Source organism: Balaenoptera ricei, chromosome 19 (genome assembly GCF_028023285.1).
Source record: "Balaenoptera ricei isolate mBalRic1 chromosome 19, mBalRic1.hap2, whole genome shotgun sequence".
Lineage (NCBI taxonomy): Eukaryota > Metazoa > Chordata > Mammalia > Artiodactyla > Balaenopteridae > Balaenoptera > Balaenoptera ricei.
Genome location: NC_082657.1, coordinates 57,055,883 through 57,081,933, shown reverse-complemented (window position 1 = coordinate 57,081,933; position 26,051 = coordinate 57,055,883). Strand labels below are relative to the sequence as shown.

At 52.1% G+C, this 26,051-nt stretch overlaps 1 protein-coding gene across 2 annotated transcripts in view; it reads right to left on the bottom strand.

The window, feature by feature from the left end:
• Positions 1-26,051, bottom strand: part of CMIP (c-Maf inducing protein) — a 236,668-nt gene that overhangs the window by 45,624 nt on the left and 164,993 nt on the right. The window contains exons 1-3 of one of the 2 annotated variants that reach the window (XM_059904978.1): positions 5,739-5,807; positions 5,156-5,317; positions 209-250 (exon numbers count right to left, since the gene is read on the bottom strand). In XM_059904978.1, coding sequence (XP_059760961.1) covers positions 209-250; positions 5,156-5,233 — 120 coding nt within the window. In that variant the 5' untranslated portion in view covers positions 5,234-5,317; positions 5,739-5,807. Of the gene's footprint in view, positions 1-208; positions 251-5,155; positions 5,318-5,738; positions 5,808-26,051 lie in introns of those variants that run through there. The other variant, XM_059904977.1, reaches the window with a different exon arrangement.

The window sequence follows — 26,051 nt, the reverse complement described above, 5'->3', positions numbered from 1 at the left end:
GAGACTGATAATTACATCCCCCCAATCAACTGGGGCTCTGACATGTGCAAAGGCAGGAGGGAGAGATGTCTGGCCTGATAGAAAAGACAAAATTGAGCAAGGCCACCGTGCTGGTGGATGATGCTGGCGTTTCAAGAGTTCACTCAAACCAGGGGAGGCTTGTGGGCACGGGAGGTGGGCAGAGGGAGAGGGGCTGCCCGGGACTTACCACAATGATGTTTTCATGCTCTTGGGTAGTCAAGTTTGTGTTCTGAAGGATGAGCGGAGAGAGCAGGAGGAAAACAAAGCAAAACACACGATTAATAAAATGGAAATTGGGAGATTGGGACTGACACATACACACTACTATATATAAAGGAGATAACTGATAAGGACCTACTATGTGGCACAGGGAACTCAATACTCTGTAATGGCCTACATGGGAAAAGAATCTAAAAAAGAGTGGATATATGTACATGTGTAACTGATTCGCTTTGCTGTACAGCAGAAACACAACATTTTAAATCAACTCTATTCCAATAAAAATTAAAAATAAATTAATAAATAAAATGGAACATTTGCATCTCAAAGGTCCATGCAGTTTCAAATGCTTTCAGCCTCTCGGACAGAGGGCACTTGTCACTTTTTCTTAATTAAATAGATCAGAAGACCCTCAAAGGCAGGGTCGGAAGCGGGGGAAGGACGGCTTCGGGGGAAGGAAGAATTGAGTTCCAAGTCCCTGTTTCACCACTGGAGTGACGTGACCTTGGACTAGTCACTTCTCAGTGAGACAGTTTCTTCTTCCATAGATGGGGATCCTCTTTGGGCTTAAACCCATGCTTGGCCCTTGTCATAGTGACGCACGCCACTTGGAAGCCCGGAGGCAGCAGCTTCATAATAAACATGTAAAGAAACAGACTTTCGGGCCTTGACTCTGTGCCAGGTAGTCTTTGGGGAGCAGCACATGGAAGATTTCAGTGGCTCCCAAACTAGGTTCCCAGGGAACACTAGTGTTCCATGAGTTGGCCCAAGATGGTCTAGCTATGTTTAAATTCTAGCAATCAACTTGCAAAAATATTAAGCGGAATGGATTAAACTTGCTAAATTTCTAGGTTTTTTTCCCTCCCCCCCCCAAAATCTGGAATTTTCTTACACAGCTGGTACCTGTGACCAGCATCCTGTGTATGCAAATGAGGATGCGAATGAGGTTGCAAATGAGGAAAGGGATGAATATGCAATAAGCAAGAGACAGTGAAAAAAACTCAGAAATAGCCACTATTGTCTTTTTTGCTAGTGTCCTGGTGTGTTCTGCTCTGACCATGTCTCAGCGGACACAAGCTTTCACTGGTGTCAACTCTTATTTCCTAATAGCCGTGTTTGCTGTTCATAACGCACCTCCTCGTTGGGCAGTAAACCCCAAGATCGACTGTTCCCAGGTTCTAGAAAGAGCCCCACGGGCTGAACAGGTTTAAGGAGTACCTGTTATCTGATGCGTTTACACCAGCTACAGTGGAAGAAAAGCTAGTGAGCTGTGGATTTCCTTTTGTCCAGTAAGCTGGCTGCCCAAGGGATGAAGGTGGGTCAGTGCCTGAGCGTCACAAGTGTCCAGGTTCCCATGGAGACTGCCTGACTTATGTGCTTAGGATCCAGAACACGCGGGAGGATGTTTTTTGGATTCTAACACCTTTTTCTTTTTGTGGATTTTGGTGTGGTTTGAGCACCCCGTTTATGACAGATTATTAAACACCAGCCATTTTTCAGTCGAGGGCAGATGAAAGCCTAGCTTTGGTCTTTCCTACTCACTACACCTAAGGCACTGTTGTCAGGGCTTTGCTACACTCCTCCCACCCATCTCCTGTTCTTGGGATAGGTTCTATTATCCCAATGACAGATGAGCGACCAGTGGCTTACCCAGGAGCACAGGTAATAGGTGGTGGATTGGAGATCTGACCCCTGTCTGTCCTGTTCCAAAGCCTATACCGCCAACCACTGAGCTATACAGCTCAGCCCATGTGAGGGGCGGTTCCATCTTTCAGGCTGCTGTGGGAGCTCCGAAGGGACCAGCCATCCCTCACCACACCCAGGCACCTTTCCAAGAAGAGCCTCTGGCAACCACAGGTGCCGTTTCTTTGGTCCCAGTCACCGGTGATGGCACATGGCACTCTGCAGGGAGACTTCTCTCCACTAAGGCCATTTCTGACCCCAGGTGGAGAGCTCTCCCTAACAGCCACTGCCCTGGAGGGGACACTTGAATCCTGAGCCGAGCGGCCACTCCACACACTCAACCCAACAAAGGCCTGGGAGGGTGGGGACGCCAGCTTTAATAGGCCTGTCCGCCCCCTCCCTCCCTTGGGATCCTGCCCATCTTCTGGTGGCTTTGGTGGTGCCTGGAGCCTCTTAGGAGGAGGCCTCAGGAACAACTTAAGTAAAGAGAACAGACAGAGAATCCAGTCCATACACAAAAAAGGGCAAGAAAGAGGGAGAGTTTGTCTTTCCACCCATCCCCTCTAGACATCTAGCTGAGGGTGCTGAAGGTCAAGTTCACAGCCATCGCCCACGATAACAGAAATGTGACCAGTTATCAATTGGTCCCTATATATCAGGCACAGTGCCAGGCACCGTATACATATTAGAGCATCCAATCCCTAATTCTGTGAAACGGGTGCTAATCTTAGCCCCAACTCATAGATGAAAACAGCACTGAGAGATCTAGTACCTTAAGCAAGGCCAGTGAGCTCCTGAGAGGAGAACCAGGTCTTCCTCACTCTGCACACCCGCTCTTACCTGCTGTCCTAGGTGGCTGGGTCCCTCACTCACGAAAAAGTCTCCACCAATTCAGGTAATGTCACGTTAGCTTTGCAGTTGGGCAGACCTGGGCCTGGGTCCTGCCTACCCCTCATCCAAGTGACCCTGGGCAGGAGACTTAACCCCTTGGAGCCTCCGTTTACATTTCCGTATGTTTTAATACTTACCTTGCACGGCCGCTGGGAGAAATGTAAAAGGGCTGGTGTAAATGCCTGCCACCGTGATCGGCACAGAGCACGTGTTCAAAAACCGTCAGCATCACTCGGAGAGGCGTTAGCCCCACTGGAGGGGATGCCGCCTGGGCTGCGGTCCCAGCTCTGTCCCTCGCAAACAGCAGCTCTTAGCAGTAAATTGGGGACAACACGGACCCCTTGCCTGACTCACAGTTGGTGCATAGCAAATCCAAGCTTCCTCCTTTTTTTTCCTTTAAATGCCTCTGTCTCTCCACCCTAGCGCTTGGGATCAGCTGACTTTGAGATCCTTGATCTAAAGCCTCAGAAGTGATGCAAAGGCCACGAGCACGTGGTCACATGAAACATATCTGAGACGGGCAAGAAATCCCACCAGAGGTCGGCCACAGTGTCATCTGCCACCTTCGCCATCGTCCTGATGACAAGCCTGACTTAATGATGGTGTGACGGCGGCTGAGACTGGTGGGGTTGATGGGGTGGGCGATGTGGCTCTGCAGTGAGAGCCAGAGAGCCTTAAGGTGAAACTTCCGGCCCCACTGCTTTCTTGGCAGGTCACTCGGTATCTCTGGGCCTCAGCTTTCCCATCTGTGAAATGGAGACAGCAAGGGCTGTCTCTCAGGGGGAGCGTGAGGATTAGATGGGATGCTGTGTGCGTGGCATCTGGCGCCTGCCCGGCATGTAGCAGGTGCTTCCTGAGGGCGAGCTGCTTCCCCTTCTCCAGATGAGGAGCCAGCCCCGGGCCTGCCGACTGGCCCCTCCCGCTCAGGTGGGAAGCCTGGACTCGAGGCCGGGCGTACGGCACAGGCCTCAAATCCCAGACCTTGACCGTGATTCGTTTCAGACCGGGGTCTTTACTCTCCCGTGGGACGAGGCTGGTCTCCCACCCGAGGACAGACACGTCCTCTGCTCCTTTGCCACCCACTTTCTACCTCTCGCTCCCACCTCCTCCCAGGGCGAGGGACCCTCTCTATTCAGCAGACACGGAAGGCCTGGGCCAGTTTCCTGGACCAACGGGCAGTGACCAGCCTGGGTCTGCAGAGAAGGCGGAGGTTCTAGGTAGCAGGGAACTGGTGCCGGAGTCCGAGGCGGGGTGGGAGGAGCCACCCAGGGGACCGGGGCAGCCAGAGGAGCAGGGGCCGCTCCTTGGGGAGAGGGACAGAGAGATAGCTCTGCTGGCCGCACATAGTTGAAACCAGGAGTCATCAACCCCAGTATCCCTAGAGGGCCAGGCAGGCAAATAAATGAGAGAAGTATTAATATCTGTAAAGTGCTTAAAATAGCACTGGAACACAGTAAACAGAGAGATGTTTCCGAGCACCCCTCGCCCTCCATCGGGCAGCCTAACTGACGGATTAAAGCCTCAGGTCCCACTGTCTTTCCTGTCAGAACGTAAGCTCTGGGAGGGCAGGGGGACCATCTTCATCCAAGTGCGCAGAATAGCGCCTGGCACATGGCACACACTCAAAGTGTGGGGCTGCCTGGCAAAGCCGATGGCTCAGATGGGTGGCACTAAGCAGCCAGCTGCAAACTGCTGCTGGATTTTCTGATCGTTTTTAAAGAGAACCTGGAAATTCCTATTTTGTTGTGAAATCTCTCGACTTTTAATAACCTGTGTGAGTTGAAGGATAGCTATGGGCTGTGAGGGATGATCAGAGCGGAAAGCCATGTTTGCCTGGACCTCCAGTGCTGGCGGGGGACGGGGGTGGGGGGGGGGGATGGAGGCGGGCCAACGCCATGGGTATAGGAAGGGGGCAGCCTGGGGGCTTCACGGACGTGTTCCCGCTCAGGAACGAACTAGAGAATTCTGAAAGCAGCGGCCATCATCACCATCGCCAGCCCAGCTCGGGCCCAAGAGCAGCGCCCGCCATGTCCTCCCTCGAATCCAGTCTTGGGGCACAGCTGGGTGGCAACCACTCTACCATCGTCCCCTGACGGCTCAGCTGGAAGCACCAGGGGCAAACCTCCTTCTCAACTCCCTTGTGTCCCTGGGGAACACCGCTCACCTCCTCCCGCAAAGGGGAGACAACACAGACTCAAATTCGATTCTGCTGCTTGGTACGGGGTGGTACTCAGCAGGTGTAAAGGAAGACGACTTCAAAGTGGCGGGGGGGGGGGGGGGGGGAGCGCGGGGTGGGGAACGGGATGGCACAGTGCGAAATCAAGCCAAGGGGAAGCGTTACCTCTGAGAGCAGTTTCGAGACGATTTCCAGTGGGGCTTGGTTGATGGAATCATCCTGCAGGGGGGACGTCAGGGCCATGTCCACCAGAGTTCGGATCTCCTTCAAGACGACTTCCCAACGGCTTGGGTTACTCAGGACTTTCTTGTATTTGTAAATCTTTTTCTGGTTGGGAGAGAAAAAGAGACCCACACGTGTTATTAACAGGCCAGGGGTGGAATATACAAGACGATCAAAGAATCCGATGTACTGGATATGAAAGGCCCCAGGCCTGGACCCCTCCCCGCCCCATCAGAATCCGACCCCCGAAGAAGGGACAGTCTTGCCCCAAGTCGAAGGCTCCGTTTGCAGACAGCCAGGCCTCCTGAACGCTAGTAATTTCCACTCCTTTTCCAATGACTTAAAAAAAAAAAAGGATGAAGCTATTTATCCTTCAGGTTAAATCTTTTGCCAAACTTGTTCCCCAAGTATTCAAATGCAATACGAGGGGAAGCATTCCGGGTCCACAAAGGCACTTTCTTTACGTTGGAGGCACTGTTTCTGCTTACCCTGACCCTAAGAGGTCCCCTTGGAGACTGTACTCAACTGAGAAACCTGACAGACAGGCTTGGGGCCTGGAATTCAGCTCCAGCCAGGTGGGGACCGAGCCCAGAATGGTCCTCAGCTGGGTGCGTTCTCACCTCCGCATCCAAAGCTGGCGAGCGGCTGGGGCAGCGGCCAGCGGCTCCGTCCATATGAGGCCGGGCTGGTTCCGCCCTCTGACATCATGGAAACAGAAGCCCTCTCTGAGGCCGAGGTCCCAGCCCGCGCTCCCCTGGCTCCGCGGCGGCCTGCCCCACTGCCACCCGGCTTGCCTGGGCACCTCGCTAACTGGATAAACTTCATTAAGTGCTCTGCTCCTTGGGGAAAACCTAATTTTAATGTCACTGAGCCAGCTGCCAGCTGGGTGACACGTCACAATCTCTGAACCAAAGTCTGAATGAGGGCAGGAGGAGGTGAGGGTCGCCCACTGGCCCCGAGGCTCAAAGAGAAGCTTGGAGGCCACCAGCGTCTCCCCGACCACTTAGTTTCTGAGTTAAGAATTACAAAGGGTCTTGGAAGCCAAGGCCTAAAATGAAGCATTTGGGGGACAGATTCTGCATCAAACTGAGTAGTTCTCTGTGCTGAGTGAGGTGTGGTGGTGGAACAGGAGGTCGACTGTAGGATCAGACAGGCCTGGTGCTTCCCATGAAGTATTTCACCTACGGAGCCTCAGCGTCCTCTTCTGTAAATTATGCATGAAAATACCGTGTGGCCTCTTCCAATGTGGAACCCTTATAAATCCTGGACCCAGGTGGTCCCCTCTCTGTACCGAGTTATACTCAAAAGCGTAGTCCAAACAGCACAACCACATAACCCAAAGGGAACTCCGATACTCAACCTGCCTCTTCTGAAAAACTTTAAAGGAATGAAACGTACAACCCACAGTGATACAGACAGCATCCCGTTTTTTTCTCCCATGTTTTTCCCACACTCCATGATGTTCTGGAGCCTCTTATTTGCTAATCATACCCCGGCGCCACCACCATCACCCACTTAGTTAACTCACTCCTAAGTTTATTTCCCCGTAGTCATCCCAGATCTTTCTTATGTAAATCTCTCCGTAGTCTGCCTCTCCCTCCTTCTCTCTCTCCTTCCACACACTCTCTGCCGGCCCCACCGCCTCCCTCCCTCTCTCCAAGCTTTTGACGTGAACACAGCACAGTTTTCGTCAAGTGGGGAATGGGAAAGAGTAGAAACATTTACTTGTCAATCATTTTAGATCCTATAAGGGCTGGAAGAAACGCATGGCAACTTCTGTTGGGGGTGGGTGTTCAGTGAATAATAAATACGCTGTTGATGGACATGACGGTGACAAGCAGTATTTGCTGAACCCCGTGACTTTCATGATGAGGCGCACCTAGCCTCTTGAGGCTCCCCTGGGACCGTAAACACCCTCAGTCCCAGTTACCTGCCTGGTGTTGGGAGGCAGGAGCATGACCAGGTCTATACAAACACAAAGAGTGCCCGAAGTCTAAAGCGGTAGAGACACTTCCCAAGGCAAGAACCCGGTCCATCCCCGAAGATGAATGCTCCTTTGAGTCCTAGACACTGCGGTTCTGCTCTGGGCCCAGAGAATTGCTTCATTTTTAAATGACCATGAAATGGTCACAGAAACTCACCGTATATTAAGCCCCAAAGAAAGCCACAAGGACGCACAGCCGCGTATTCCCACAGTAGATTCTAGATTGGAATACGGTCTGCACTTTAAGCGCCCTCTCTTGTAATCAGCTGCAAGTTATTTACTTTTGAAAAAATAATGACTTCATTCTTTTTGTGAAAAAAGAGGCATGCTCACTGTAAGAAATGTAAACCACACTGAAAAGCACAAAGAAGAGGATAAATGAAGAAAGGTCTCGAAAATCCCACAACCTAGCAATAGCCATCATTAACCTTTGGTGAACATTGTTCCAGCTGGCCCTCAGTTAAACTTCGCCCGTGGGGGTGGGCGGCCGCGAGTTCGGCCCCTAAGTCCCCAGGACCCACACTCGGACCATGTCGCCGAGACAGTGAGGCCCAGGTGAGAGGGCCCATCGGGCGCCGCCTGCCCCAGCGAGCCCCTTCACAGGCGCGCCCAGCCTCGGGCTCACAGACGCAGCCCCCGTGACAGGCTGCGGAGGTCAACAGCTTTCCCACGAGCCCCTGCTTAAGAAGCGTCCCAAGGAGAGTGGTCACAGAGGCTGCGTTCAAGACCAGAAGTTCCCAGGCGCTGACAAGGGCTAACGTTTAACGACCCGCCAGGCACTGTGCAGAGCTCTTCTGGGCGTCATCTCGCTCCACCCTCGCCGTAACCCCAGGAGCTGGGGACCTGCCATAGGCCCTGGGAGCAGAACCGCAGACAAGGACCCGAGTGCAGATGGTTTATTTACTGGGGAGGTGATGGAGGACACATCAGTGCAGGGGTGAGAGTGAGACCGGGAGAAGAAGGCAGTAAATCACCACCAGAGCATCATCAAGTGTTAGGAACGGGCAACAGGCAACGCCACCCCTGTGGGGACGAGGTCGAGTCCTGCGGGGGCCTCTGGGAGACAGTGCGGATCACGCCCTAGACTTGACCCACCCAAGGAGCAAGGAAGCTTCACTGTTTACCCACCAACTTCCTGGACTTCTGGCTGTCCTGTGCCCAGGCCAAAATGCTCCCACAGCCAGGAAAAGACGTGCCCCCGGGGCAGAGTCACCGGTGTTTACAGTGAGCAGCCTTCAGGGCAGAGCGACGCCAAGAGGTAGGGCGTCTGCAGCTTCTGCCCCAGGCTCTAGTTTCCTGTTCACACACAAGAGTACCAGGGCCGGGAGGTGACATGACTTGCCCAAGTTCACACAGCTAGAAAGGGGCAATTCACAAGTACGAACCGGCTCTGGTGGACCCCAGAGGTCTCCCTCTTGCCATTACATGGGTCAGGGCCGGCGCAGATGGTGGAGAGGAGGCGCGGATTCACCAAGAGACACTGTGAGGAAGGCGGCAGGAACGCTTGATGGTCTGGGATGAGGGCTAGAACACGTCTCCAAGGCTCTGCGAGCTGGTGGGAGCAGCAGGTGGGCAGTGCAGCTGTGACATCGTGGTCACGGGGTGTGGGCAGGTGGCTGCTTCCCGGAAGAGGCTCTGAGCCCTGGCACAGGGCAGCCACAGGGCAGAGGGAGGCCTGCCCAGGACCATGGGGGCCTCGTCACTCTGCCTTGGGTGACAAATCAGCACATTTCATCCCAGGAGCTCTGCTGAGCTCATCTGGTGATGAATCACGGTGGGACTGGGTTGGGGAAGCCTCTGGAACCCTGACTCCCAGGAGCCCGGCCCTCAGCTTTGCCGTATGGTCCCTCCACTGAGCCCATGTCACCAGAAGGGGCGGGTGACCTCTTGCCGTGTCTGGAGTGGATGGGCTGCTGGATTCCTTTGACAGGAACCTCGGAACTGTCTCCCTGCTTGTTTTTGTGTAAGAAAGCCAAGAATGGTCTCACATTTTTTTTTTAAGGGTTGTTAAGGGGAAAAACCAACAACAAAAAAGAATACACAACAGAATCAAATGTAGCCCACAAAGCCCCAAACATTTGCTGTCTGGACCTTTAAAGAAAGAGTTTGCTAACCCATGGCTGGAAAGGTCGAACCCCACCCAGCTGCAGAGTAAGAGCACAATGCAGCTCAAGATCAGGGGCCATCAGGGAAACACAGGTTCAAACCATGATGAGACACTGCTCCACACCCACTAGGCTGGCTGGAACCAAAAGACAGGTATCTCCAAGAGTTGCCAAGGATGCGGAGAAAATGGGATCCTTGTGCATTGCTGTACAGCACCACTGGAAAACACGCTGACAGTTTCTTAAACCATTAAACATAAATTTATCATATGACCCAGCAACTCCGTTCCTAGAAATCTACTCAAGAGAAAAACAGACTCTACATAAAGACATGCACATGAATGTCCATAGCAGCATTATTCATCACAGCTCCAAACTGGAAACAACCCAAATGCCCATTAGCTGATGAATGGATAAGCAAGACATGGTATATCCAGACAATGGAATAGTATTTGGCAGTAAAAAGGATGGAAACACTCATATGTGCTACAAATATGGATGAATCTCACAAATATGCTAAGTGAAAGAAGCCAGATGCAAAAGACTTATTGGAGGATTCCTTTTATATGAAATGTCTAGAAAAGGCAAATTTATAGAGACAGAAAGTGGAACGGTTATTGCCTGGGGTTGGGAGGTGGCAACAGAGGTTTGGCTGCAAACAGATATGAGGGCATTTTTAGATGATGGAAATACTCTAAAACTGCATTGTGATGGACGCACAACCCTATAAATTTACTAAAATCATTGAATCATTCACTTACAATACGTGAATTTTATGCCATGTAAATTACACCTTAATTAGGTGTTAAAGAAAAAAATCCCAACCCAGGTAGGCGGAGGACATCAAAAAAAAAGTCAGAGGCAGTGTGGCTTCGTGGTTAAGAGTGCAGGTTTTGCAATCAGCAGACTTCAGTTCAAATCTAAGCTCTACTTCATCTACCCATCCACCTATTCACTTATCCATCCATCCATCCATCCATCCATCCATCCATCCATCCATCCACCCATGCATCCATCCATCCACCCATCCACCCATCCACTCGTCCATCCATCCATTTATCTAATCATCCGACAACAGTTACAGGGAACCATCTAGTATGGTGTGGCACGTACTGAGTTAAGTCCTAAGGATACCAGTGATGAGCAAAGCAGACAGATCCCAGTGCTCGTGGAACTTACAGCGTATCACTGGCACCCTACTTTCCTCATCTGCAACGTGGGATGAGAACAACCACTATCAAAGGCTTGCCATGCCCATTCCATGAGATGATACATATAAACACTTAGCCCTGTTCCTCGCGAAACAGCAGCGCTCATTCTTATCACCCACCAAGTCCTGTGGGTGAGCGAGCCAGAGCAGGCAGGGCTCAGGAGGGCTCCCGGCGTCTGTGACTAAGCCCCACCCGCTCCCGAAACAACAGAGCCAGCAGGAAGAGCCAGCCACGCCTCCACTGCAGTCTTCGCCCTCTGCTTATCAGGAAGGGGGCGTTACCTGGGCAACATCCGCCATCTCTCCAGCAAATGCTGCTACCGCAGAGACAACCACAGACGCCCGGGTTCTCCGGCCTGGGAAAGTGGAGCCCGTCGGCTCCTCCACGGGAGACAAGCTGTCACCGTGCAGGCGCCCCTCTCCAGGAGAGGTGTGACTCAGAATGTGCAGGCACCACGCCTCCCGCTGACGGGGCGGTTGCTCTGCCGCTTGCTGCAGCCTCCGAAGCACGCATGCTCCCCCCACCCGTCATTAAAGGAGAGGGCGCTCCTGGAGCCAATGAGGAAAAGGAGCCTGGCGGGAGCTGGGCTGGCTTTGACAACTTCTTTCCAGGCTGTGTCCCAAAGCTGTGCTGCCCGGCACGAGAGCCACCAGCCCCGTGTGGCTACTTACACTGAACCTAATTAAAATGAAATACAACTGAAAATTCAGCGCCTCCGTCCCACTAGCCGTATTCCAGCGGCTGGACAGCCGCACGTGGCTAGAGGCTGCCACACTGGACAGTGCAAATAGAGAACATTTTCATCACTGCAGAAAGTTCTATTGGGCAGGCTGTCCTAAAGTCTTAGCATGCCCTCTGTCACCCACGCCCCAGAGGACCAGTGACGTGCTCGTTGCCTCTCCCATCACTCAGGCAACGCCTATTTGCTGGGGCCAGTATGTGAGCGGCACCCTGCCCATCTCCTCCAACTTTCCCTCCAAGGCCTACAGGGGCTGTCCCCAAATGTCCTTTGCACACCCAGGGAGAATGACCAAGTGGGTGACTTCTTTGGCTTCCCTGATTCCTAGACAGGGGGGCCTCTGACCGCCCTCATTCCTTCAAGACTCACTGGGGCTATGGATGAATGTGCCAGGTAACTCACCATCTCTGCCAACCCAGTGTGCTTCTGGGGGCACACTTTAAAAAATTCTCACAACCACCCGACAATGGGAGCAGTATAATTAGGTTCATTTTACAGATAAGAAGTCTGAGGCTGAGAGAGGTTAAGTCAAGGAACTAGTAAGAGCCGGAGCTGGAGTTGGGACCCAGGTGCAGCTGGATCCTGAGTCCCCGACCACCGTGCCACTCTGAGAGGCGCACCTGAGTGCTTTCTCTGCCTTGATCGATGCTGCTGCCTCCTGCTGAAACGGACAAGAAGCCCTTTGAATTGGAGGGCTGAGCCCAGGGGCAGTTCCAGACTGGCTGGAGCTGGGCGTCTGGATGACATCTGCCTGGAAAGCCGGGTCCTTGGGAGACGGGCAATTTGTTTGCAAAAGGGGGAAGAGCATGGCACTCTGCCCCCTAAGTGCCCACTGGAGGCGGTCTCCCTGCAGTCATTACTGCTTCCAAGGAAACAGCAGAAACTCGGGCACAGTGTCCCGCTCATTGTCTCTGGAGCATCGCCTGGTTGCCTGGGCAACCATGCATCTGGCTGGTGAGGAGATGTACTGGTCTTGGTGCCAGGCTTGCAGCTGGGTACCACATCCTACCTGGCTCTTAGGGCCTGCTGCAACCTTGGCAAAATCCAATCATCCACGGATCCGACTGACTGCACTGAGAAGATTCTAGGTGGCTGTTTTCCTCACTGAGCTCTGGCTCCTTGGGGACAGGGGTCATGACTTGTCTGTTTCTTCACTGTTCTGTGTGGTGGCTGGAACCGCGGAGGGCACATGGAAGGTGCTCTCAGTATTTGTCAGAGGGAGGAGAATAAGAATCAGAAATAATGGTTGGGCTTCCCTGGTGGCACAGCGGTGAAGAATCCGCCTGCCAATGCAGGCGACACGGGTTTCAGCCCTGGTCCAGGAAGATCCCACGTGCCGCGGAGCAACTAAGCCCGTGCACCACAACTACTGAGCCTGCGAGCCGCAGCTACTGAGCCCGCGCACCTAGAGCCTGTGCTCCACAACAAGAGAAGCCACCACAGTGAGAAGCCTGCGCACTGCAACGAAGAGCAGCCCCCGCTCGCCACAACTAGAGAAAGCCTGTGTGCAGCAACGAAGACCCAGCACAGCCAAAAATAAATAAATTAAAAAAAAAAAAGACACCTGTTCTTTAAAAAAAAAAAGAAAGAAAGAAACAACGGCCAACATGTATGAAGTGCTTCCACTGTTGTCAGCTACTACACCAAACCCTTTAACCCTCCCAGCCCACTGCAAACGCAGGAACTACCTGCAGGGGGAGCTTGTTAAAAGGCAGATTCTAACTCGGCAGAGCTGGATGGGGCCTGGGAGTCTGCACTTTCCAGTAGCTTCCAGATAAGAGAGATGCTCCTGAACCCAACCCCAGGTGCCTCGTCTGCTCCTCCCTAGGAGGCATGCTTGCTCTGTCCCCATGATACAGAGAAGGGGGCAGTGAGGGAGTGATACCTTGCCTGCGGTCACACAGCTGGTGTTGTGAGCTATGTCCCCCAAAATGGTATGTCCAAGTCCTATAACCCCTGGTTATCTGTGGATGTGACCTTATTTGGAAATAGGTCTTTACCGATGTCATCAAGTGAAGGTGAGGTCATGCTGGATTAGGGTGGGTCCTTATAAAAAGGCCAGGGGAAGACACACACATACACAGGGACAGAAGCTAGGTGAAGGTGGAGGCAGAGACTGAAGCAACGCCTCTACCAGCCAAGGGACGCCAAGGAGTGTAGCAGCCACCAGAAGCTGCAAGAGGCAGGGAGGGAACCTCCCTCAGAGTCTCTGGAGGGAGCATGGCCCTGACAACACCTTGATTTTGGACCTCTGGCCCCAGAACTGTGAGCGGTTACATTTCTGTTGCTTTCAGCCACCCAGTTTGTGGTACTTTGTTATGGGAAACTCACACAGCTGGTAAGCAGCAAAGCAAGGCAGACCCCAGGGAGCCTGGCTTCAGCCCTTCGAGCTGACCCTTCCCATCCTTTAATTTTATGGAGGTGGCAGCCGGGGCCCCTTCTCTCAGCGGCCTCTTCCAGCTTACCCTCGGCTTGGAATCGGTTAGGTTTTCTCTTGCTGGGGAAGACCTGACCTCCTGTCTCCCTCTTGCTCCCTCGGGGTTGGAAAAGCTGGCGTCCACCCTTGACGCCTGCCCCCAGCCGATCACCTGAGCGCAGAAGCCCCTGGTCCTGTGCTGCCTGCACACCTAGGCGCCTGCACCGTCACTAATGTCACGAGGAGCCGCCTGGACACCCAGAGAAGCTGCAGAGGGGATTCCAAGGAGGATTCAGGAGGACGTCAGCGCAGGGCTGGCTTAGGGTCCTCGGCAAAGAGTCATGAGGTGGGCTCTGGCTCAGAGCAAACAGTGCCCGCTTTCCTTTTTTTTTTTTTTAAATTGAAGTATAGTTGATTTAGAATGTTTCAGGTGTATAGCAAAGTGATTCAGTTATATATATATATATACATATATATATATATGTATATATATATATATATATATAAATATATTTCCAGATTCTTTTCCATTATAGGTTATTACAAGATATTGAATATACTTCCCTGTGCTATACAGTAGGTCCTTGTTTATTTATTTTTTATATAGTAGTGTGTATATGTTAATCCCATAAATAAATTCCCAATTTATCCTCCCCGCCCCTTTCCCTGTGGTAACCATATGTCTGTGAGTCTGTTTCTGTTTTGTAAATAAGTTTATTTGTATCTTTTTTTTAAAGATTCCACATATAAGTAATATCATATGATATCTGTCTTTCCCTGTCTGACTTACTTCACTTACTATGATGATCTCTAGGTCCATCCATGTTGCTGCAAGTGACATTATTTCATTCGTTTTTACGGCTGAGTGATATTCCATTGTATATATGTATCACATCTTCTTTATCCATTCCTCTGTCAATGGACGTTGAGGTTGCTTCCTTGTCTCGGCTATTGTAAACAGTGCTGCTGTGAACATTGGGGTGCATGTATTTTTTCGAATTAGAGTTTTCGTCTTTTCCGGATATTTGCCCTGGAGTGGGATTGCTGGATCATTGGTGGTTCTATTTTTAGTTTTTTGAGGAACCCCCATACTGTTCTCCATACTGGCTGTACCAATTTACGTTTCCACCAACAGCGTAGGAAGGTTCCCTTTTCTCCACACCCTCTCCAGCATTTCTCTTTCCTTTTATCAGGGTTACACATCTGCCAATGGTTGGCAACCCCCATTACGCCAGCTGACAGCCCAGGGTTTCCTACAGCCGAGCACTGAGCTAAACTCATCCCAGAACAACTGTTTCAGGGTTCTCAATCCTGGCTACGCATAAGAACCATTTGGGAGGCTTAACAACATTCCAACAACAGAGTCCAACCCCAGGCCAATCTCATGCGGCGGCTGTTGTGGGCAGGGTGGAGCCGAGGCATCTGGTTCTTTGGGCACTGGTGTACTTTAAAGTATATCTGAACACCAATGGGCACAACAACATTATTCACAATTGCCAAAAGGTGGAGGCAACTCAAGTGTCCATCGACAGATGAATGGATAAACAAATGTTGGCTATGGATACAATGGATTATTCAGCCATGAAAAGGAAGGGAATTCTGACACATGCTACAACATGGATGAACCTTGAGCACATTATGCAAGTGAAATAATAAGCCAGTCACAAAAAGACAAACACTGTAGGTTCCGTTCACAGGAGGGTATACCTAGAGTCGTCAGATTCATAGAGACAGAAAGTAGACAGAACGTAGAATGCGGGTTGCCAGGAGCTGGGGGAGGGGAAAGGGGGAGTTAGTGTTTAACAGGGACGGAGTTTCAGTTTTGCAAGATGAAAAAGTTCCAGAGAAGGATGGTGGAGGTGGCTGTACAGTGTGAATGTACTTAACGCCGCAGAACTGAACGCTTAAATCTCCAGGTGACTTGAGCCTGCAGCCAGAGGTCAGCGCTGGTGGTCCAGTCTAAGGTGGCAGATGTGACCCCTGCACACTGTACAGATGCGAGACCCCAACAGTAACCTGCTCCGGGACAAAGCGGCTGTCTGAACCAGGACCCCTCCTCAGGGTCACCTCATTGTCCCGAGTCACGGTCAACGAAGAGACGGTGAGCTGCGTACATAGGTACAGCCCTGGACCTGCTCTCAGCTTCTGGAAATGCTCTCCTGTCTCCACGTGGCCTAACCCCAGGGGCTGGGGAATGGGCAGTGCCCAGGGCGGGGCTGCACGCAACTTCCGGCCTGGTCACAGCCCTCTAGGGAGGCCGGGGGCTCCCCAGTCCTTCTCAGCACACCTGGTGCTACACCCTCACCGCCTTTGCTCACATGCCTCCACCCCCGTCAACTCCTGGGGTGCTCAGAGGCTCAGTCACGACCCTGCTGTGGCCCTCAGGTGTGTGCAGAGTGGCGCCCCTCTGCATTCGGACTTCTGCTGCTAATAAGCTGTGCAGCCTCAGGCAAATCATATCACCTCTCTGAACCTTAGTTTCCTCATCTGTAAAATGGGGATAATAGTCGCATCTGCCTCTTGCAGCTGTTCACAAGATTAAATGTGATATTTCATGCTGAATCTTATAGCTGCTCAATAAATGGTAGCTACTCAGTCAGTAGGACATCGATTAAAGACATCGATTAAAGACAGTTAACTGCTGAGAAAAAATAAAGGTGACTAGAAACCCCTAAATGTCCATCGATAGGGAAATGCCTGAACAAACTACAGCCGCATGCAGTATCACAACAGACAGCAGTTAAAAGGAACAAAGGCAAGCCAACAGACCTGCCATGGATTCCACCCACATGAACCATGTTAAGCGTAGAAGCAAACACACACACACACGTGTACGTATATATTACATGACCATGCTGCACATATGAGGGGGCTGAGGAAGAGCTTCAGCTTTATCTGAAATGTTTCAAACTGTTGCAGGAAGCCATAGCCGTGTATTATACATTTAATTTAAAATAAATAAAGAGAAAAATCGCCAAAGATTTCAGAAATTGGGATCATAGAGGTGGTATTGTCCCTTCTACAGAATTCTTAAATTGGTCAGAATCCCACATCTTAGAAGGAGCTGGAGAGTATCTGACATCCTACTCTTCTTGACTTTTCAGTGTTCTAGTAGATTACCTCGTTTTTGTTTTTGTTTTTTGGCTACATCACGCAGCTTGCGGGAACTTAGTTCCCCGACCAGGGATCAAACCCGTGCCCCATGCAGTGGAAGCTCAGAGTCCTAACCACGGGACAGCCAGGGAATTCCCAGGATTACTTCGTTTTTGAAATGATACGTGTTCACTGGAAAACTAGAATAGTACAGAACGGTGTCAGGGAAGGGAGTAATAAAGCGTGCAAGAGCTCAAGGTGTGGGCTCAGCGCCTGCACATCTGTATGCTGGTGACCATCGTTCCACGGATTCTCCTTCTGTGCACATGTGTAACCCTGCCATAAAAGTGTACATAAATTTAGCCCATATCGTACGTGTTGGCTTTTTTGTTTGTTTGTTTTTAATTTATTTATTTTTGGCTGCGTTGGGTCTTTGTTGCTGTGCGTGAGCTTTCTCTAGTTGCGGCGAGCGGGGGCTACTCTTCGTTGCGGTGCGAGGGCTTCTCATTGCAGTGGCTTCGCCTGGTGCAGAGCACAGGCTCTGGGCGCACGGGCTTCAGTAGTTGTGGCACGTGGGCTCAGTAGTTGTGGCTCATGGGCTCTAGAGCGCAGGCTCAGCAGCTGTGGTACACGGCCTTAGTTGCTCCGTGGCATGTGGGAATCTTCCCAGAGCAGGGCTCAAACCCATGTCCCCTGCACTGGCAGGCGGATTCTTAACCACTGCGCCACCAGGGCAGTTCCTGTTGGCTTGTTTTTTAACCTCACCTCTGCCCCCCACTGCGTCTCCCCCACCCCAGAATCCATGCTAAAAACAAACTATATGGTTGGCAAACATTTTCTGTAAAAGGGTCAGGTAATAAATATTACAGGATTTTCTGGCCACACTCTGCTGTTGTAGCACAAATGGGTGGGGCTGGGTGCCCCCAAACCTCTTATTTACAAAAACAGGCAGTGAGCCCGATAGTCTGTCAACCCCCGTACATATCAATTCAGATATTCCTCCACGGCCATACGTTAATCAAATGCAAATATATAGAGAGATTTTCTTTGGTCCTCAGCTTTTGTTGTTTTGTTTTACGAAAAGGGCATCACATTATACGTGGATCTCTGCATCTTGCTTTTTCTCTCTTAACGCCTGGAAGTGGCCCCATGTCAATCAGTATAGATTTTCCCATGCTGTGTGTTTTTATAAGCCACCTCAAATATCACTGGGCAAAGGTAGCATATACACTTAGAAAATGAAAAATCAAGCCAACAGGCGTCCTCTCGCCTGACCTCAGCCTTCTGTGCAAATCCTCTGGGAGGTCTTTCTGGCAGCAGCCATCAGGCGCTGTGACTGCTATACATCAGTGACTGGCGCATCCCTGACCAGACAGCCGGGTCCCTTACCAGGCACTCTGCGTCAAAGAGCTCTTCTCCAGGGGCCACTGCCTGCCCTGAGGCGGCCCCCTTGGTCCAACACGTACCTCCACGGTTCCCAAGATCAAAGCCACCCACCCACCCCAGGCTCTCACATACTCAGAGACGTGTCCTGATTCTCCTTAATTGTAAACTTGACCCAAGGTGTGGGTGAGACCCCACCTTTAACAGAATGTTTAAGAAGATCTGATTATTTTCCTGTAATGATTTTGCCAATGACGTTAGTGGTGCTGGGATCCCGTGCAGAACTGAACCACGTCCTGAAGACCACAGTGGGGGCCACTTGTTAATCAATAACAGGAAAGGCTGTTTTCTGAGGAAACAGCCCCGATCGCTAGCAACTCACCAAATAAATTAAAAAATGCAAATACGGTACCAGAGGCTGCTTTTCCTCTGCCGTGTGGGAGAGGCCGGCCCGAGCGAGTTTGGCTGCGCTGAAGGGCAGAGGACAGCACCGGGCTGTTGCCCTTGGGTCCGATAAAGGGAAACCTCTACCCCAAATAAGGAGTTCTCCCGCTCGGCTTCGGCTTCGGACGGTAGCATCTCAACAGGGGCCTCCGCTGTTTATTTGACTAACAACTTTATCTAGTGCTCGAAGCACTTCAAAGGCATCCGATCCGTTCACCTCTTTGTGTGGGAAGCCTCTAGTCCTTGTCGGGCTGCCGCCTCTGGGCTGGAGCCATGGCTCCTGCCACAAGCAGCCTTAATTTATGAGCACCCTGGAAAAGGATCCAGTTTCCTAATTAATTCATCCGCAGCGGATCGTCAATGGGCGTGCCCAGGCAGGCAATGAGGGTGTGCTTGAATCAGCGTGGGGCGTACCCCTGCCTTCCCAAGCGGGGGTCTTGTGGGGAGGCAGGATGCACCAGGGGCTGTTCCTTCCTTGCTGAGGAAGGCCCCTCAGACAGGCCCAGGGCATGGTCAAGACAGAGTCCAGGGGTGGGACCCGGGGGCCATTCACGGCAGTCAAGTCTGAGTTGCCCGCACAAGTGGAGGAGAGGCTGGCAGAGCAATCCAAGAGCCCTTCCTGCTTGATCGCAAGCCGAGAGGGACCCAGCAACAGGGCCTAAGGGACACAGAGGAGGCTCAGGCCCGGGTCTGAATTCTGGCTCAGATACAGGGGAATGTTATTTACTCTGAGAGTCAGTTTTCTGGTCTGCAAAATGGGTATGCAATCCTACCTCCCAGGGACTCTGTATAGACTAAAATAGGGCAGCAGATGAAGTGGCTGGAAAACAGTCAGCACTCAGCAAACGTCTGCTGCTCTTTCCCCTTTCTTCTTCTTTTTTTAAAAATTTTATTTATTTGTTTATTTCTTTTTGGCCGCGTTGGGTCTTAGTTGCGGCATGCGGGGTCTTTCGCTGCAGCGCGCGGGCTCTTCATTGTGGCGCACGAGCTTCTCTCTAGTTGTGGCGTGCGGGTTTTCTCTCTCTAGTTGTGGTGCACGGGCTCCAGGGCACGTAGGCTCTGTAGTTTGTGGCACGCGGGCTCTCTAGTTGAGGCGCGCGGGCTTAGTTGCTCCGCGGCACGTGGGATCTTAGTTTCCCGACCAGGGATCGAACCCACGTCCCCCCTCATTGGAAGGCGGATTCTTTACCACTGGACCACCAGGGAAGTCTCAACTTTCCCCTTTCTTCAAGCTACTGCAGTGGCTCTCCGACTGTGCTGTGTATCAGAATCACTTGGAGGGCATGGAAAACACACCTTGCTACACTCTCCTCCCCCACTTTCCAGTTTATAAGACATAAGATCTGCATTCCTAGTAAGTTTCCAGGCTTTGAGAACCACTGAGCTACAGTTCAGAACCCCCGGGGTCCATCGTGACAGAGGCCTCTGAGGAAATAAAGACCATCCCTGATGGAAAGTTCAACGCAGATGCTGACAAAGCCTTCGAGAGTCAACAGATGCCAACGGTCTGCTCCAGTTCGCCACCTTCGGCCATTGTTGAGCTGGCCCTTGATCTCCTGGGGGCGCTTTTCAGGGTCCACACGCTCTTGGACGTCTGTTCCAGCCCAGAGGGCAGATTCGGCCCACTCTGCCAAAGGGTCTTACCCACGCATCTGCTTGGTCCCCACTGTTTCTCCAGCTCCCACCGGACACAAACCACCGTGGCCTCCTGCCGCCAAGGTCAGCAGGCTCCATTCGGGTGGCTTTAGCACCCTGGACAGGGGCGGGCTCTCTGTCCATTTCAGAGCCTTCTGCAAAACCATCCTTGGGGTCTCAGAGGGACAAAGGCCATGGGACTTCTGCCCTTGTCTCCCGATCAGTTAGCCTCTCTCCCAAACCCCTTTCCATCCAGAGAGTTGGCTGCCTGCTGGGTATTTTCTGATTGCCGGGAGAGGTGAGGACCTAATCCCTCTGTGGGGACAGGCACTGCTCTTTTCGGAGGCTCTGTCTGGCCTCGTCTCTGAGCCAACAGGCGGGCAGGAGCCTTGGAGGCAAACCCAGAACGGCAGGCCACCCTCCCCTCCGAGGCCGGCCCCGCCCCCCACGTGGCCCCCCGAGAGCTGCCCAGCATCCTCGGCTCGGGGGGCCTGCTGTCCACCACCCAGCTGCGGAAGGGACCTGCAGACTCCTGTAGAACAGAAGGTCTTCCTGGTCAAGACACTGCCTCCCATTTATGTTTTAAAGACTTATTTGAAGAAAGAGAAAGGAAGAAAAAAAAATTTTGCCTTAAAGGGCAGAAAACAAGTTCACCCGCAAAACGTTTACGTGGAAAACTTCCTTGTGTGGTGCGGTGACTCATCAGCCCCGTCAAAGGGTGCGTGGGATGACACGCTGAAGCCCTGGTCCCCCTCCTCGTCTGGGAAAGAAAAACAACCCACAAATGCCCTTCTTTCCTGACTGTTTGGAGAGTCGGCTGTCACGCGTCACTCCTGAGGCCCAGGGAAGGCCGTCATGCACCCCAGGGGGCACTGGGGTGTCTGATGTCTCCAAGCCCGGTGCTGGGGCAGCAGGGGGCAGGGAAAGGCCTGGGGTCCCAGGGACGTGGTGCAAACCCAGCTCCCCTGCTTCCTGCCCTGAGGCCCGGACAGGTCATTCCACCTGGGGACCCTGGGCTCCATGTTCTTGACCTTTTGAGTGGGATGGTTAGAGGGATCCAAAGGGGTGAGGATTAGTTAGGTACAAGGTGCCTCTCACCGCCTCTGGCCGGTGGATGGCGGGCACTCAGCAATGCCTGTTCTTTCTCGCAGAAACTCAGCTTCTCAACAGTAAAAACTGAAAGATCTAAAGTCCCACCTGGCTTGACCCTTGTCTGAATGAAATACTACAAAACCATAAAAAGAAATGAAGTAGATCTGAATGTGCTGTATGAGCTCATGTATGAGCTCAACCACGATACGTAATTAAAGGGTAAAGGACCAAGGAACACCCAGTGTGGATAATAAAACCCGTGTGGTGTTTTAAAAGGAATTTTCATAAAACCTTCTGAAGGGCCCCATGAGACGAACAGGACTGCCTTTGGGAATATGGAGTTGAGGGAGGAGGGACTATGCATTTTACACCTTTCTATAGATTTTAGAATTACCGAGTACAGGCATAAACTCATTGGTCTTAGATGCTAACAGCGGATATATGGGGAGTGAGGGATTGGCTGGAAAAGAGGGCAGGAGGGAATTGTCCTGGGTGACAGGAACCTGGGTGGTGGTGATTCAGGTGACTACAACAGTCAAAACTCACCAGACCCAACAGATAAATGTGTGCATTTTGTTATGTCTCAATTATAGCTCCATTTTTTTTTAAACTTAAAAAGTGTTAACAGAGGTTTATGGACAGTGGGAAATTTTTTTAGTTTTCTTTGTCCTTTTCACTATTAAAAGAAAATCTTAATAAATGCAATTTTAAATGTCCCACCTTAGTACTCTTGTATACCACTGGGAGGTATATAAATTGGTTTGGACCACTTTGGAAAACTGTTGGGCGGCATCCACCAAAGGGGACCCTCTGCTTGCCCTACGGCCTGTGCTCAAAAGGCTGTAAACATATGTTCACCAAGAGACATGTTTATAATGGTTCTATTCATAATAGCCCCAACCTGGAAGTATCTGTCCATTAACAGAATGAACAAATTAATAGTCTATATTCATTTAGCAGAATGCTATGGAGCAAAGCAAATGAATAAATTACCGCGACACAGGATATTATATATTGCATAGATAAATCTTATAAACATAATTTTGAGCCAAAGGAGCCAGGCACAGAAGAGTTCAGCCTGTACGATTCCATTTACATGAAGTTCAGGTTTGTGCGAGACTAATCTGTGCTGCTAGAAGGCAGGAGAGTGGTTTCCTGTGCTGCGGGGGCAGTTGGCAGGGATTGGAGGGCCTTGGGGGGGTGCGGCCAGGGAGGTGGTCATGCTCTGTGTCTTGATCTGCGTGGTTACACAGGTTGATTCTGTGAGAATTCATCCAGCAGCACTCTTTTGATCTATGCACTTTTCTATATGTATGTTATCCCTTAATGAAAAGTTTATTTAAAAAACAGACCAAAGGACTTCCCTGGTGGCACAGTGGTTAAGAATCTGCCTGCCAATGCAGGGGACACGGGTTCGAGCCCTGGTCCAGGAAGATCCCACATGCCGCGGAGCAGCTAAGCCCGTGAGCCACAACTGCTGAGCCTGCGCTCTAGAGCCCGCGAGCCACAACTACTGAGCCCGCGAGCCACAACTACCAAGCCCACGTGCCACAATTACCAAAGCCCGTGCACCTAGAGCCCCTGCTCCACAACAAGAGGAGCCACGGCAATGAGAAGCCCGCGCACCGCAACTAAGAGTAGCCCCCGCTCACCGCAACTAGAGAAAGCCCATGTGCAGCAAAGAAGACCCAACGCAGCCAAAAATAAATAAATAAATTTATCAAAACAACAACAGCAAAACAGACCAAAGTGCCCCATGTCTATTCCAAAGAGAGCTCTGGTTGGGGAAAGTGGAGACTACTGCAAGGGCTTAACGCCCATCTCGGGCTTCCCAGCCTCTGTGGGCTCAGACATGGGGCTATGCCGCCCACGCCCGCACCCTCTCCAGGCCTGAGGTGGCGCCTCCTCCCACCAGAATAAGGGGGTTGGGCTCGGAGACCCACCACCCCGGGTTCAAATCCCAGCTCTGCCTGGTTCTAGCTATGGACAAGCCCCTTTGCCCTCTCGGCTCCTCCTTCAAGATGGGCCTGACTTTGAGAAGACTGCAAGAGAGCACACATCAGAGCCCCCAGCACAGCTCCTGAAGCTAGTAGGTACCTAGTAACTGTTCTCTCCGTTTGCTGTAAAGAAAGCCCACGGGAGCGTGAGCTCTCCTCCCCAGGCCGTCCTGCCCTCTGCCGCTTGTTAGTTTCAATCCCTGAAGCTCCCCTTGTTATTAGTTCCAGGGTCCCCGATGACCCACCGAGGGCCGTGAGCTGTGGCTGGGAGTCGCTGGAGACTGGACTGTGGCCCTCGCCGGGGGCCTGGCAGCCTGGGCCCCGTGGCCTCCCTCGAGTTCCGCTGACCACAGGTGCAGGAGAAGTGGCCTGGCTGGACTCACCTCTGTGAGGGCCTCTGCTCTCCGGGGCTTGGCTCTGCCGCCAGCTGCACCTCCCGCTGAGGGCCCCCCAGGAGTCTTGGACTGCGATGGGCCCCTGCCTCGTGGGGAGAGCCCCTCCTTTCACGGTTCTCTGTGGAATCCCTCTGATCCCTCTTAGGAAGTCACAAAGCCCTCTTTGACCAAGTGCCAGAAATTAATCTGGATGGAATTCCTGCCTTTTCGACCTGGAGGAAGCAGACCTGTGGCCGGGCCTGTAAAAGGACCGAGGGCAACTCCTGCCCTCCTTGCCCTGCTTCCCTGATTTACCTTCCTGCTCAGAGGCAGGACGGCTGACACTCATGACCTTCCCAGGCAGCGGAGAATAGGCAGCTCAGCAAAGGCTCCCGAGAAAAAGCCCCAAGGAGACACAGGCCAGAACTGACAGGGCTGGACGTGGATTCCCAGTGATACTCAAATTCCACAGGTCCAGGAGGTCACTAAAGTGGGTGTGGTGGGAAGCTTTCGCACCCTCTGTCAACTCAGGTTGACCAACAGGTACTATGTGGAGAAGAGTTCTGCCTCAGGGGGAAAAGAGTGCAGTGATTGATTAGTGATGCCTGTCATGGGGCTCACTGGGGGTTGGTAGCACGCGTGCTATGCATGTGCCCCCTTTCTTCCAGAGCCCTGTCCTTTGGAACCTTTCTACACAAAGGGAAAGAGGCCTTGATCGCTAAAGAAGAACAATTAACATTGATCCAATACTTATTCACATGGCAGGTGCCGTTCTAAGTTCTTTACTGCTACTAACCCATTTAACTCTCACAGGAACCTAATAAGCTTGGTCTTATCATGACCCCCACTTTATTCAGGAGGAAAAAGAGGCCCACAGAGGAAAGCAGCTAGTCCAGGGTCACAGAGCCCGTGGGCGGTAGAGCCAGGATTTGAACCCAGGCAGCGTGGCCCAGAGCTCTCCCCTTAGGCATTACAGAAATTTTTCTTTCGGGAGCAAATTGGCAGTATGCAAAAAGAGTCACACACACAAAAATACCCCTACTCTCTGCCTGGTAACCAGTGTTCTGGAAACCTGCCCTAAAAAGTAGTTCAAAAGAAGCAAAAGCTTGGCTATAGGTGACAGTCATGACTACATTATCTATAACTGAGAAAAACGGGAACAGTGTAAATGCCCAAAAGCAGGTCCTTTGGTCAATTATGCCACAGCCTCTCTACAGATGTGATGGACATATGCTGAAACGTTTAAGCTGCAGCATTATGCTGGCAGGACCGTCTGCGCACCTGGCCACAGCTGCCAAAAGGTCCGTGCAAAGGTGGACGAAAGCTGGAAGGGCATTTGCAGGAGTAAAATCCGCCCTCAGGTGGTTACCGGCAGGAGCAGAGCGGTCTCTGCCCTCGAATGTGGTTGTAAAGGCGTTTTCATGATCGTGGTAAAAAGGGCAGAGAAAGAGGGGAGTGGGGCAGGAGGGATGGGCTGTGTGGAAATGGCAGGAGGTGAAACAGGGGTCACTGTCTTCCCTCTAGACACCGTGAGCCCAGCAGGAGCCACATGGGAGCGTGTGGCCCAGAGCCAAGGGGGGCCAGGAGCAAGGCTAGGTCAGGTAACACAGCCTCGATGCTCAAATCTGGGGACACGGGTGACACGGTGTGTTCGGGCAGATGTGTAAGTGGCTGGTCCTGACCTTGACCCTCCGGGGCCCAGGCCCAGGTGGTCTGCCATGTGCCGTGTGCCACGCAGGGCGGGCAGGGCGCTCGGCCCTTCCCACAAGAAGCAGGGGATTGCCAAGTCAGAGGTTAATTCACATAATCCTCATGGGGACGTCTGTGAGACTCAGAGAAAAATGTAAAGCTCTCATGAAATGCTTCACGAGACAAAAATACCACAGCCCCCGACACGCAAGGCACGAGGACAGAGAGGCGATGGGGACAGTCAGGAGCACAAGCCCCCAGGTGTGAGGGAGGAACTGTCTGGTGCGCATGCGTGTCTGCATATGTGTGTGCACACACACGTGTGCAGTGGGAGCCACGTTCCCAGTGGTTACGATCCCAGGTTCTGGAATCAAACTTGTGTTCAGACCCCAGCTCTGTCACTTAATAGGGCCCTTGAGCAAGCAGTTCACCTCTCGGCCTCTGTCTCCACATCTGTGAAATGGGGAAGCAGGAGGACGCGTCCCCTCCGCAGGGTTGCGGGGATTCAGCGGGGTGGTGAGCAAGGTGCTGGCATCTATCTGCTCAGCACAGGAGGAGCATCCCGTGGAGGGTGGTGAGGCCACCTGCCGCTCTGTGCTGAGGCAGGGCTGGATTTAGCCTCGGGCACGTGTGCTAGGGGATGCGTGCTCAGGGGGATCTGCAGTCGGCAGAGGGGG